The sequence below is a fragment of the Saimiri boliviensis genome, chromosome 5 (genome assembly GCF_048565385.1).
Source record: "Saimiri boliviensis isolate mSaiBol1 chromosome 5, mSaiBol1.pri, whole genome shotgun sequence".
NCBI lineage: Eukaryota > Metazoa > Chordata > Mammalia > Primates > Cebidae > Saimiri > Saimiri boliviensis.
The window spans coordinates 103,291,280-103,304,533 of record NC_133453.1 but is presented as its reverse complement, the minus strand read 5'-3'; the positions used below and the strand labels follow the sequence as shown (position 1 = coordinate 103,304,533).

General features: G+C 38.1%; 1 protein-coding gene across 13 annotated transcripts in view; it reads right to left on the bottom strand.

Annotated features, from left to right (window-relative positions):
• Nucleotides 1–13,254, bottom strand: part of ZRANB3 (zinc finger RANBP2-type containing 3) — a 290,081-nt gene that overhangs the window by 31,288 nt on the left and 245,539 nt on the right. For 12 of the 13 annotated variants that reach the window (XM_074399747.1, XM_074399752.1, XM_074399748.1 and 9 more), the window contains 3 exons: nucleotides 7,155–7,569; nucleotides 4,475–4,666; nucleotides 302–393 (listed from right to left, as the gene is read on the bottom strand). In XM_074399747.1, the coding sequence (XP_074255848.1) occupies nucleotides 302–393; nucleotides 4,475–4,666; nucleotides 7,155–7,569 (699 nt within the window). The remainder of the gene's footprint in view (nucleotides 1–301; nucleotides 394–4,474; nucleotides 4,667–7,154; nucleotides 7,570–13,254) is intronic. The other variant, XM_074399746.1, reaches the window with a different exon arrangement.

Genomic DNA, 13,254 nt, shown 5'->3' with positions numbered 1-13,254 from the left:
GGTAAATGAGGTATATCACATTTTACAGCTGAGGAAATTGAAGCACAGAGCAGTTAAGCAATGTGTCCAAGATTACATACTAACAGATTTGAAATGAGGCAGCCTGGCCCTGAAGTCTAAAGACTATATGGTTTTACTTCTCACTGTCTTTGGATTTAACATAGAAATTTGAGAATTAGCTTTAAGGAGGAGAATAACTAGATGCTTATCTCATTGTTAATAAAACTAAGTATCTCGATTGTAAAGTGAAAAAAGGAAGTCTTTTTTATGTTTCAAGTTACAGAATCTGCATTATGCTTACCTTAGTATAGAGGTGAATCCGGTCAGTATTCCTACTTGCACAAAACATTAAGGTGTCATACACTGGCAAAGTGTCTGAACTCTTCAACTGTTCTATTAAAGAAGACAAAAGAGAACCTGAAGGCTTATCTAACCTCTATCTTAAATAGCTTATTTTAATCTTGTGTAGGTTAGAGTGATGAAATAGCTATATCAAAATATATACATATATATATTTAACAAAAAGTAATTGTCTCGGCTTGAAATAAAACTACCACGGTAGGCCACTGAAGAGTGTATTGGCTTATATGGTAACCAATTGTTTTACGTTTTTGCTAATGGCCTAATGAGAAACAAACAGATTCAGAATTAGCTGAAAAAATACAAGTTAGGTAGGCATAGGAAGAATCTCTGCCAATAAGAGTTGTTATTGGCCTCGAAGAAGTTTAGACTAATCTATTCCTTTTGCTAGAGTAGATTTAACTTGAGACTGAATGAGTACCACTTTGATTATCAGAAGCAACATCGCTATGTTGAGGGCCAATTAAATGCCTGATTCCCTGTAGCCTGGTGCCTGACATTCACAAAAGAAGATAGGTAGACAAGCTTCTCTTCTGATAATCTCTTCTTATTTAGCCCTTTCTCAGTCCTACTATCCAATTATTTTGTAGGAGAGACGGGATTATCAATGCAGGTCTAAATAATAATTATAGTTAACACTTAGTGAGCACACACAATCAAGGCATTGGCCACTTTATAAACTAGGTTTATGAGTTATTCCCTTATTTTGTAAATTAAAAAATGTGCCAGCCACTGTTGTAGGTATATATAGTAACATCGCTCAGAAATAAAAAGTACACTTTACATAGGAAGAAACAGAGGAAGGCTGGGCGTGGTGGCTAACACCTGTAATCCCAGTACTTCGGGAGGCCAAAACAGGCGTATCACGGGGTCAGGAGTTTGAGACCAGTCTGACTAACATGGGGAAACTTCTGTCTCTACTAAAAATAAAAAAAATTAGCCGGTGTGGTGGCAGGTGCCTGTAATCCCAGCTACTCAGGAGACTGAGGCAGGAGAATCACTTGAACCCAGGAAGCAGAGGTTGCAGTGAGCTGAGATTGTGCCATTACACTCCAGGCAGGGTGACAGAGCAAGACTCTGTCTCAAAAACAAGAAACAGAGGCACATTAACTTGCCTATGGTCACATGGCTAGTAAAAGGACTTAAAATCAGCAAGCTGGCTCCAGGGCTTATGCTCTTACCTTCTCTCACAGTTCATCAGTGATCTTTTAAAGTACTTTCCCAGATCTAGGAGTCTGATTTGTTTGCCATTTCTACTTGGCAATGTCATCATACTATTATTTTTCTAATCAAGGCATTGGCCACTTTATAAACTTGGTTTATGAATTATTCTCTTACTGTGTAAATTCAAAAATGTACTTTAATATCGCTGAAACTGGCATCTTACAGTCAATAACAACATGGCATTTTACAATCATTGCTGGCCAAGTGGCAGTTGTAAAGTAGTCAATGCCCTAGTATGCATGAGCTGAGTCACAGTTGTAATACTGTTGTCACTTTTACATTACATGAGGTAAATGCATTGTTGTTACTATATGTATTGACTTCATTATCTTTAAAATGTCTTTAATTTTTTTCACTATGAGTTGGTATTGAAATGAAAAGTTACCATGCATACCATAAAACTTGGATACAGAGCAGGACAGTAGAAGTTTGATATTAAAGGAGCAAATGTGTATTACTGAAGGAATAACCAAAATATCTTATTTTCTTGTAAAGGAAAAACTGAGTGCTTCATGGTACTGAAGGAAATGAGATCTCTGCAAATAGAGGAAGCTGTCTTACATTCGGTTACTAATATGTGCAAAAGGATTGCCTATTACATGCCAAACAAACCAATCGAAAGCAGGAGAAATTGCCAAATCTCTCAAAACAAATGAAAGAAATGTCAAAGCAACAGAGGATGATGTGGTCTGGTCTGGGCTGTCATTAAGGTATTGTGTCATAACTTAATGAGCAGTTTTCTTTTCTTTCTTAATGATACAGAAAATAAGTACATCTCATAATCAGTATATCGTCAGATTTGAAGAACTATGCATTAATGCTTAAAGATCAGAAGCCATTCTTTAATAAAAATAACTGTAACAACAATTCCAAATCAGTTGATATTCATTCTTGATAGCTATTAGCTACATTAGGGAACATAGTTCTTTTTTCAGTGATGCCAGGAAGTGTAATTCAATGGTTTGAAACTATAGATGATGGACCTATGGTCATTCTTCCAAACTTCTAGAATTCCAGAGAGAACAAAATTACTCTGGTTCTAAGTGTGCCTCATTTGTCTTCTGCCTTTTTTTTTTTTTTTTTTTTAAATAGAGATGGGGTTTCTCCATGTTGGTCAGGCTGGTCTTGAACTCCTGACCTCAGATGATCTGCCTGCCTTAACCTCCCACAGTGCTGGGATTATAGGCGTGAGCCACCACACCTGGCTTCCTGTTAGTTTTTTATGGAAATCCATGCTAGTGGAAAGATGTGAAACATACCTCTTAAGTGGAATTCTCAGCCTAGTGATCTGAAAAGTCAAAAAAGGGAAGCAGGACTAGGTAAGGGGTAAATGCTAGCATTGTCTGGAGTGAATGAGGCCAAAGCAAATTTCATTGGCAGAATAGAACTTCAAAAGTCTAGTGATTTCTAAAAAGCATTTTTAAGTACAAGCTAACATATTTTTCATTAAGAGATCAATGTACAACTAACATGCCAGTAGTTCCCTGCCATAGATGACAATTGCCAGGTGTTGGTTCCTAGTCTGATGTACAGTTCACTGAGCCATATGCTGTCCCACAACCAGAATTTCATCAGCACTTGAATTTCTCAGAATGAGACCAAGAAAACTAGAGACACAAAACAGTACAACCCACCTGAGTCTACGCTGTCTACTTAAAAGCTGCTAAAATTAACAGACCTAAACAGATCCATTCCAAGACATTCTTTGGGAAGATCTTGAGGAGTTAGAAGGAAGGCAGAAAGAAGAAGAAAGGAGGATGCCTTGAGCTCAGAAATTCTTTTTTTTTTTTTTTTGAGACAGAGTTTCGCTCTTGTTACCCAGGCTGGAGTGCAATGGCGCGATCTCGGCTCACCGCAACCTCCACCTCCTGGGTTCAGGCAATTCTCCTGCCTCAGCTTCCTGAGTAGCTGGGATTACAGGCACGCGCCACCATGCCCAGCTAATTTTTTGTATTTTTAGTAGAGACGGGGTTTCACCATGTTGACCAGGATGGTCTTGATCTCTCGACCTCGTGATCCACCCGCCTCGGCCTCCCAAAGTGCTGAGATTACAGGCTTGAGCCACCGCGCCCGGCCGAGCTCAGAAATTCTTAAATGAACATTTCATTTTAAAGCTGAGCCAGACTCCAAATTATGTCAGTATTTAATAGCAACTAACTTAGAAGAAAAACTTCAACAGTTTCATCCCAACAATTGAGTTTGTTTTAATAAGAATATCAATCTGTAGGTTACTATAGTCACTAAACGAGTAACCCAAAAGTACTCAGCCTCTTGCCAGCTGGCCCATAAATGGTAGTGACGTATGACATACAGGCTGATATTTGCTAACCGTCACAGCTATAAATAATGAATGGAATCGACCAAAAAGTAAATAAATCCGAAACACTGTATGGTTGGCTCCAAAGGCAGTCATGATTCAGTCTTGACACTATGTTCCTTAAAAACATTTTCTTTAAAATACTTTTTAAAAAATATGCCAATTAACTGTAGCCATTTACAAGAATTTTTGTGTAAAGGATTAATGATATGCTAAGTGTTAGTTAATTATCTGTCAGTCTTACTATTTTGTCCCAAAGCACCTCCCAAATCTCAAAACACCATCACTGTGTGAATGAGCTAGGCTTGGCTGAGGCTGGGCAACAGGCTTGGTGGCAGCACATGTAGCTATTTATCAATTTTGCTCTATGTGTAATGTCTGAATGCCAACAGATACACTCAGCTTTTCCAGCCATCTGGTGTTTAAGTATGTAGTTACAAATGGTTGGTATTTTTAATATAAAAGAGAGTAAAAGGAACCTGGAATAAGGTAGTAATTACAAATCTAATAACAGTATTATGTGTGAAAGTACATGGTTATTATTTGGATGCTAGAAATGGAAACAAGACTTACCATTACCTGGCTGGGGTGTAAGTCTGTCTTCTTTCTCGATTTTTAATGTTTCTTCCTTGCTGTCAGCCAACTGGTCAGGTTCTGACTGTGCAAGGACTTGTTTTTCACAGTCTAAGATAGTTTGAACTTCAGAGGTATCTTTCAGAGAATCGTCCTCATTTTTGTTTTTATCCTGGCTATGGTTGAGGCTATCTTTTTGCGTAACGATTAAAATAAAAATTATTACAAAAATATAATAATTTACATTTAAAAGTAAAGTAAAAAGACTGTAACAGCTAGGTCTTATAAAAAGAAACAAAGTGAATAATGTTTATTCATATGTTCAAAACATTTATCAAGAGCCTACTATACACCCAGTACTATTCTAGATGCTGAAGAGACAGCAGGAACAGGGCAGAGAAATCCCTGCATCCTAGACTCCATTGTAAGTGGCAGAGAGAGACAATAAAATAAACAAATAGGAAAATAGTGTATTTTCAGATAAAGAGAACACAACTAAGTTTTGTTTTTGTTTTTGTTTTTTTAAGTAAGAAGGTTTTGCAGAGTATTTTTTTTTTTTTTGAGACGGAGTTTCACTCTTGTTACCCAGGCTGGAGTACAATGGCACTATCTCGGCTCACCGCAACCTCCGCCGCCTGGGTTCAGGCAATTCTCCTGCCTCAGCCTCCTGAGTAGCTGGGATTACAGGCATGTGCCACCATGCCCAGCTAATTTTTTTGTATTTTTAGTAGAGACAGGGTTTCACCATGTTGACCAGGATGGTCTTGATCTCTTGACCTCATGATCCACCCGCCTCGGCCTCCCAAAGTGCTGGGATTACAGGCTTGAGCCACCGCGCCAGGCCATTGCAGAGTATTACTATAGCAAAAGTCATTAGGATCAAGCTCTAAGAGGAATCCCATTTAAGCTGAGAGCTGTTCATGAATCTAGAAAACTTGGACTCAGGCCTATATTCTTGGTTTAAATATTCTAAATGTAACTGGAAGCCATTAAAGAGTTTTAGGCAAAGGAATAATAATGAACTATATTTTTAAAGGATTATTTTGGCTGTTGTGCACAGAAGGATCAGATTAATATAGAGGCTACTGAGGTATGGGAGAAAGATGGTGGCTTTAGAGTAGGATGGTAGCAATAAAGATAAAGTGGTTGGAATCAAGATTTATTTTGGAGGTTACTCAATGGGTTGAGTGTAGGAGGAGAGAAAGAGACCAAAAGATACAGGCCAGGTTTTTAGCATGATGTAGTAAAGATCAGGGAGTAGATCTGGGTATTAGATGTGGCAGTGGTAGTAACACAATCTAATATATTTTTATATACAGTAATATCGCTGTTACTTAGAATTTTTTTTTATTTTTTTAAGTTGCTTGACAGATTTCTTATTAAATTATGGGTCTAGAAATTTTCATTTTTGCTTTTGGTATCACAAAGGAAAAATCAGAACTATAAAATCCATATTAAACTGATTTTTGTTGCTATATAATTCAACTTATACATTTAATGTGAACTGACATTATTTTATGGTTACAATAGAGCTTATTTTTATTGCCTGTAGCAGTTTGGAATTGCATGGAATCATGCTAATTGTGACAGAGATATTACATGAAATAAGCACACGATTCCAATTTAGTTCACAGACAACAGGTGCCCACATACAAATATAACCTCCCAGATGGCAGACTTGTCAATTTTGGTAGGAGCACCCAGAAGTGAAAGAAGGAAGACTCAGCTTCTCTCTACATTTTCCTTCAAATCAAAATTAAGACAGAGACAAGAGCAAGGCAGGAAAAAGGAATGGCGATATGAAAATTTATATCTTAGCTGCATCTTTGTTGATGCTAATATTTTGAAGAATTAATGTATGATGTAAAATTAGATGTGTACAATTATTAAAACTGATAAATTAAATGTGTACTTCCAGTTTCCAAAACTGTCAACTTGGCATTTTTATTATTATAAAAATGCTCTCTAGAATTAGAAACAAGAATACTAATGATCTTTGTCTTATGACAACCATGGGTATTAATTATCATTTCGGAAACTAAACATCAGAAAATGGTATCCCACGCTATAAAAACATACTTGAAGTATATTTATTATTTCTGACTTTAAAATGTGTTTTAGAAAAGAATAAACTCAAAAAAAAAAAGACACCAAATTGGTTCACAAATGAAGACTGATCTATAGAGGAATTTCAATGCTTTGACAAGCAAAAACTATGGCACAATGTATACTGAGTAGGCAAAGAAGCTACATTAGATTATTTTGTTTAAATTTAAACATAAAAATAATCCATAATTTCCTTAAAAACAAGTATTATCTACAGAGGAGAGAAAACAGCAGGTCTATGAGTATAAGGCCTATTTGCTACCATAGCAACAGAGCTTCTATTCTTGCCCACTGAATTCATATCCTGCTGACATTAATCAGAAATGTCCATTTGTGCCAAATTAATGCCATATCACAGACGCTTGGGGATATACATTCTTGACAGAACTGGGAGCTTTTCACATTCCACAAGGGATAAATTCAATCTTCACTATATGAAGCTCTTATTCCAGTTTAAAAGCCAAAGTTGTGCTGAGTCACACTAATGTTGGATAACAGTAGTCTCTAAAAGCACAGGTTATCTGAAGACACTACTAACAGCCCTTACCTCCATGGTCACCTTCTATATACTCACCAGCACTGCCTTGAGGATTCTCACACATTTCACAGTAACGTAACACTGAATTATTGATATAGGTGCAGAAACTACATTGCCAGCCCTCTACAGGAAAGGTTGGGGTGGTTGACTGGGCCTTGGCCTCCTGGACACTTTCCATGAGTGGAGTTCTGATTTGTCTGGACTGAGATGGTGTTTCTTTTGAGGGACTGTAGTGGTCATCTGTGGTGACCAATTTCAATCTTTTAGTTTCAGGTTCAACATCACTTTCATAATTGATGATATCTCTTGCAGCTATTTTTGTAGGGTCTGATGACACTACAGTATTTTCCTCCTGGAAATTCTTTGATTCATAACAGAAGGTCGTCAACTGTCTTTTTTTAGGTTGTGGTAAAAAAAATGATCGAATATCATGCTGTTTTTCTTTTTCAAACTAGGAAAAGCAAACAGTAGTTATCAAAGTAAGAAACAATCTAATATGTTCTTCTTAAATGAAAGAGCTTAACAAAATATTTTAATTAACCATATTGCCTTATCCTTTGAATACCTTTTTGGAAATGAATTCATTATGCTCTGACCCTTCATATACCTCTATCTATATATGTATATATATGTAAAACATATCCATGGACTTCCTATGTCTAACTTTTTCCTTAACACTTACTGTGTGCCAAACACTTTACATATATTAACTTATTTAATCCTCATGTCAGCTGTAAGGTCAGCACTACTATTATTATCACATTTCAAATGAGGAAACTGAAGCTTTAGAGAGGTAAGATAACTTGGTTAGAGAAGTTATATAACAAAAACATACCTAATATTTTACCCTAGATGTATGTCAGAGGAAAAAAGGCAGCTGTGTATTTGAATATTTCAGGTCAATCAAGGACCTAAAAAAATGCTTTCACACTCAAACTAATAAACACAATGTTCACAAATAATGTTATTTATGTGAAAATGTTTTCCTGACCAGGAAGCATTTTTCAAACAGCACAAAGGCTGTTAATCAGGCTGGGTGTGGTGGCTCATGCCTGTAATCCTAGAGCTTTCGGAAACTGAGATGTCAAGATTGCTTGAGCTCAGGAGTTCAAGACCAGCCTGGGCAACATACTGAAATCCTGTCTCTACAAAAATTAAAAAATAATAAATCCCAAAACAAAAATTAGCCAGGAGTGGTGGTGTGCACCTGTAGTCCCAACTACTCGGGAAGCTGAGGTGGGAAGATTGCTGGAGCCTGTGAGGTTGAGGACTGGGACTACAGGTGCACACCACAACATCTGGCTAATTTTTGTATCATTAGTAGTGACGGGGTTTTACCATGTTGGCCAGGCTGATATCAAACTCCTGACTTCAGGTGATGCACCGGCCTCAGCCTTCCAAATTGCTGGGATTATAGGCGTGAGCCACCACGCTTGGCCAATGCTGTGTGAATTCTGAGAGTAGGTCATTGAAGGTAATACGGCTTCCACTTGGCTGGCCCTCTGTCCCTCCCTTTCTTTCTCTTTTGGGACACTTGCCTTGGGAAGTGTCCACCATTGGTGTGAGGAAACCTAGGCCACATGGAGAAATCCTGTGGTGTTCCAGTTGACTGCCCCAGAAAAGCCCCCAGGTGACAGACAGCACCAATTGCCAGACATGTGAGTGAACAAGCCTTCAGAGAAGTTTTCAGTCCCTAGCCTGGGGTGTTTTCCAGCAAAAGCCACAGTCATCCTGGAGGAGACATGTCATCCCTGTTGTATGCTGGTTGAATTCTGCACCCATAGAAACTGTAAGAAATAATACATGGCTATTGCTGTCTTAAGACACTAAGTTTTGGAGCAATTTGTTATGCAGTAATAGATAACAAAGACAGACACTGTAGATAATAACAAAATACCATATATTATAAATGATATTTTACATAATGATTATTATCTGTACTTCTTAGTGGTACTGCATAAGACAGAATTATAAAATTCATAGAAACATCTCACTTAAATTATTGCTGTAAAAAATAAAATAAAATTCAGGCCGGGTGCGGTGGCTCAAGCCTGTAATCCCAGCACTTTGGGAGGTCGAGGTGGGCGGATCACGAGGTCAAGAGATCGAGACCATCCTGGTCAACATGGTGAAACCCTGTCTCTACTAAAAATACAAAAAATTAGCTGGGCATGGTGGCACGTGCCTGTAATCCCAGCTACTCAAGAGGCTGAGGCAGGAGAATTGCCTGAACCCAGGAGGTGGAGGTTGCGGTGAGCCGAGATCACGCCATTGCACTCCAGCCTGGGTAACAAAAGCGAAACTCGGTCTAAAAAAAAAATAAAAATAAAAATAAAAATAAAATAAAATAAAATTCATAGAAACAGAAAGATTAGTGGTTTCCAGAGGCTAGAGGGGAAGAAGAAATGGAGAGTGACTGCTAAATGATTATAGAACCTCTGGGGTAATGGAAATTTTTTGGAAATACTGGTGGTGGGTGCACAATACTGTGAATGTAATGCCACTAACTGTACACTTCAAAATGGTTAAAATGGCAAATTTTATGTCACAGTATAAAAATCCCAAACAAAAAAAGGAAGCAAAAAAATAAGGGAGGAAAATTAATTAGTAAAATTAAAACATGTCATAATAGGGAAAAAGCGCTCCCCTACCCCACTACTTCCCATAATGTAGAACTCTTTTTTTGCTTGATTGTTAATTTATACATTCTTACATACTATAAAAAGTTATCTAATTAGTTGCAGAAATATACATAATTCAGATAAATACAAAGAATGAAATCATTTACCACGAGACATGATTTTTAGAACAATGCATAAGGGAAATTCTGGGAAAAAAAAAGAGTGGGCCATGTGCAGTGGCTCACACTTGTAATCCCAGCACTTTGGGAGGCTGAGGCAGATGGATCATAAGGTTAGGAGTTTGAGATCATCTTGGCCAACACGGTGAAAACCTGTGTATACTAATAATACAAAAATTACCCGGGCATGGTGGCACACACACCTGTAGTCCCAGCTACTTGGGAGACTGAGGCAGAAGAACTGATTGAACCAGGAGGGCAGAGATTGCAGTGAGCCGAAATTGCGCCACTGCACTCCAGACTGGGTGACAGAGTGAGACTCCATCTCACTTAAAAAAAAAAAAAAAAAAAAAGCAGGGGAAGGTGGAAGAAAGCAGAGAGATTAATTGGCTGATGAAGCTTGGTGTTTTGTTTTTTGTTTTTTTTTTTTAAAATAACAGGCTTAGTGGCTTGTGCCTGTACTCTAGTACGTCGGGAGGCCAAGGCAGAAGGATTGTTTGAGACCAGGCTGGGCAACATAGCAAGATCCTGTCTCTACAAAAAATAGAAAAATTAGCCAGGTGTGGTGGTGTGTGCCTATAGTCATAGCTATTTAGGAGGCTGAAGAAGGAGAATCACTTGAGTTCAGGAATTCTACACCAGTCTGGGTAACATGACAAGACCCCTGTCTCTTAAAAAACATAACAAAGAAACAGAAGTAATTAAATATTTAAAGAAAATACTCTATTCTATACAATAAAACTGCAAAGAGGACGTGAAGAATTTTGAAAATACTAGCAAATGTTCAGCAAACATGAACAAATTCTATCAGCTATTTCTAGTTAAACCATACTGTTTTCCCAAGAGAGGTAAACTTTCTGTCCCTGCCTATTTAGAAATCAGTTGATTTTGTCCTCATCCTTATTCAGTAGTTTTGCTGGGCAAACAATTCTCCTCAAATCCTTCCTTTTTGAGACAGGGTCTTGCTCCGTCCCCCAAGTTGGAGTGCAGTGGTGCAATTACAGCTTACTGGAGTCTCAACCTCCTGGGTTCAAGCAATCCTTCCACCTCAGTCTCCCGAGTAGCTGGGACTGCAGAAGCATACCACCATGCCTGGCTAATTTTTGAGTTTTTTGTAAAGATGGAGTTTCAACATGTTGCCCAGATTGGACCTGAACTGTTGAGCTCAAGCAATCCACCTGTCTTGGCCTCCCAAAATGGTGGAATTACAGGCATGAGCCACCATGCCTGACCTCTCAAATCCTTAAAGGCATTGTTCTGTTTTTTCCCAACATCTGATGATGCTGCAGATGTTGTTCCTTTGTAGGCTGCACATTTTTGCTTCCTTTTAGAGGTCTTCAGAAACTTTTTTTTTTTTTTTTTTTTTTTTTTGAGACCGAGTTTTGCTCTTGTTACCCAGGCTGGAGTGCAATGGCGCGATCTCGGCTCACCGCAACCTCCGCCTCCTGGGTTCAAGCAATTCTCGTGCCTCAGCCTCCTGAGTAGCTGGGATTACAGGCACGTGCCACCACGCCCAGCTAATTTTTTGTATTTTTAGTAGAGACGGGGTTTCACCATGTTGAGCAGGATGGACTCGATCTCTCGACCTCGTGATCCACCCGCCTCGGCCACCCAAAGTGCTGGGATTACAGGGTTGAGCCACCGCGCCCGGCCCTTCAGAAACTTTTATTTCTGGCGTTTTAAAATTTCTCAGTGATCTACCTCTATATAATCTATATTTATATGCCTTAAAAAATTCTGCTCAGCACCCAAGATACCTTATTAATTTTGAATACTATTATCTTTAGCTCTTAAAAATTTCTATTATTCTTTGCTAGTTCCTTCCTCTTTTCTCTTTTTCTGGCATTCCTATTAGTAGAATGTTGGACTTACACATTTATGTCTTATATTTTACTCTAATATTTTCCTTCTTTTTGTCTTTTTACCTGTAAACTCTGAAGTTTTCCTCTATTTAACTTTCAACCCTTCTATAGAATTATTTTAGCTTGGCAGTTATATTTTAACATCTACAAGTTCCTTGTTATGCTCTATTCTTTATTTTTATTAAGCCATATTCTCATTTTATTTTTATGGGCAATATAATCTCAAATCTGAAACTACTATTTGAGAGTTTTTCAAAAATTATCTTGAGAATCAATTTTTGATTAGTTTACTTTTATTTATATTTTTCATGCTATAGATTTTCTCTTCAAATGTCTAATGACCCTTGATTGTCCCTTCCTATATAAGAATGAGGAATGGGAGGGTTTCCTGGGAACTCAGGATACATGGGGCTATCAGCAAGATCTGATAAGACAGGCTGATTGAACATGAGGGGTGAGGAAGATGCAGGGGCCTAGAGTGATCCTCAGACTCCTAGATTTTTGACTTGTAACATGGTAGGGATGGGATGACATTTTCAGTTACTACAAGAGAAAATACAGAAAGATAAATAGGTTCATTAGAAGACCAAAAAAGAAGAGATAAAGAAACAAGCTCACTTTTAGAAATGTGCAAGAACTAGTGGTAATGGGGTAGACAATTCCAGGAAGCAGGTTTGGAGTACATAAGAGAGACAATTGAGGCCAAGCGCAGTGGCTCACGCCTGTATCCCAGCACTTTGGGAGGCTGAGACTGGCAGATGACTTGAGACCAGCCCAGCCAACATGGTAAAACCCCATCTCTATTAAAAAACACAAAAAATAACCAGGCTTGGTGCACATGACTGTAATTCCAGCCTCTTGAGAGGCTGAGGGATGAGAATCATTTGAACCCAAGAAAGTAGAGGTTGCAGTGAGCTGAGTTGTGCCACTGCACTCGAGGGTAGGTGACAGAGTGAGACTATCTCAAAAAACAAAAAACAAAAAACAAAAAAACAAAAAACAAAACAAAAAAAAAGAGAGAAAGAGAGAGAGAGCGAGAGAGAGAGAGAATTGGATCTAGGTTTCAGAGAACAATCATGGACATGCAGGTGGATAAAATCATAAAAGTGGATGTCATGCCACAAGGTAGTTCAATAAAGTAAAAAAAAAGGTAAAAAGTCAAGGACAGAAAACAAGAGAATAAAATCAATGGTCGAATGAGAAAAATATCCAGAAGAAAACTCAAAGAAAAAATCAGGAGGGTAGTGGCTTTATTGTGTGTTTTGGTTTCCCATTCATTATACTAGACACTCAGCAGGTAATTTGTTTATTATTTTTATTAAAGAGATGGGGTCTCGCTGTGTTAGCCAGCCTGTGCTGAAACTCCTAGTGCACAAGCAATCCTCCTGCCTCAGCCTCCTAAATAGCTGGGAACTACAGATGCACCATTGCACCTGGCTTTCAGTAGGTACTTCAAATAAACTTGCATCCTTTC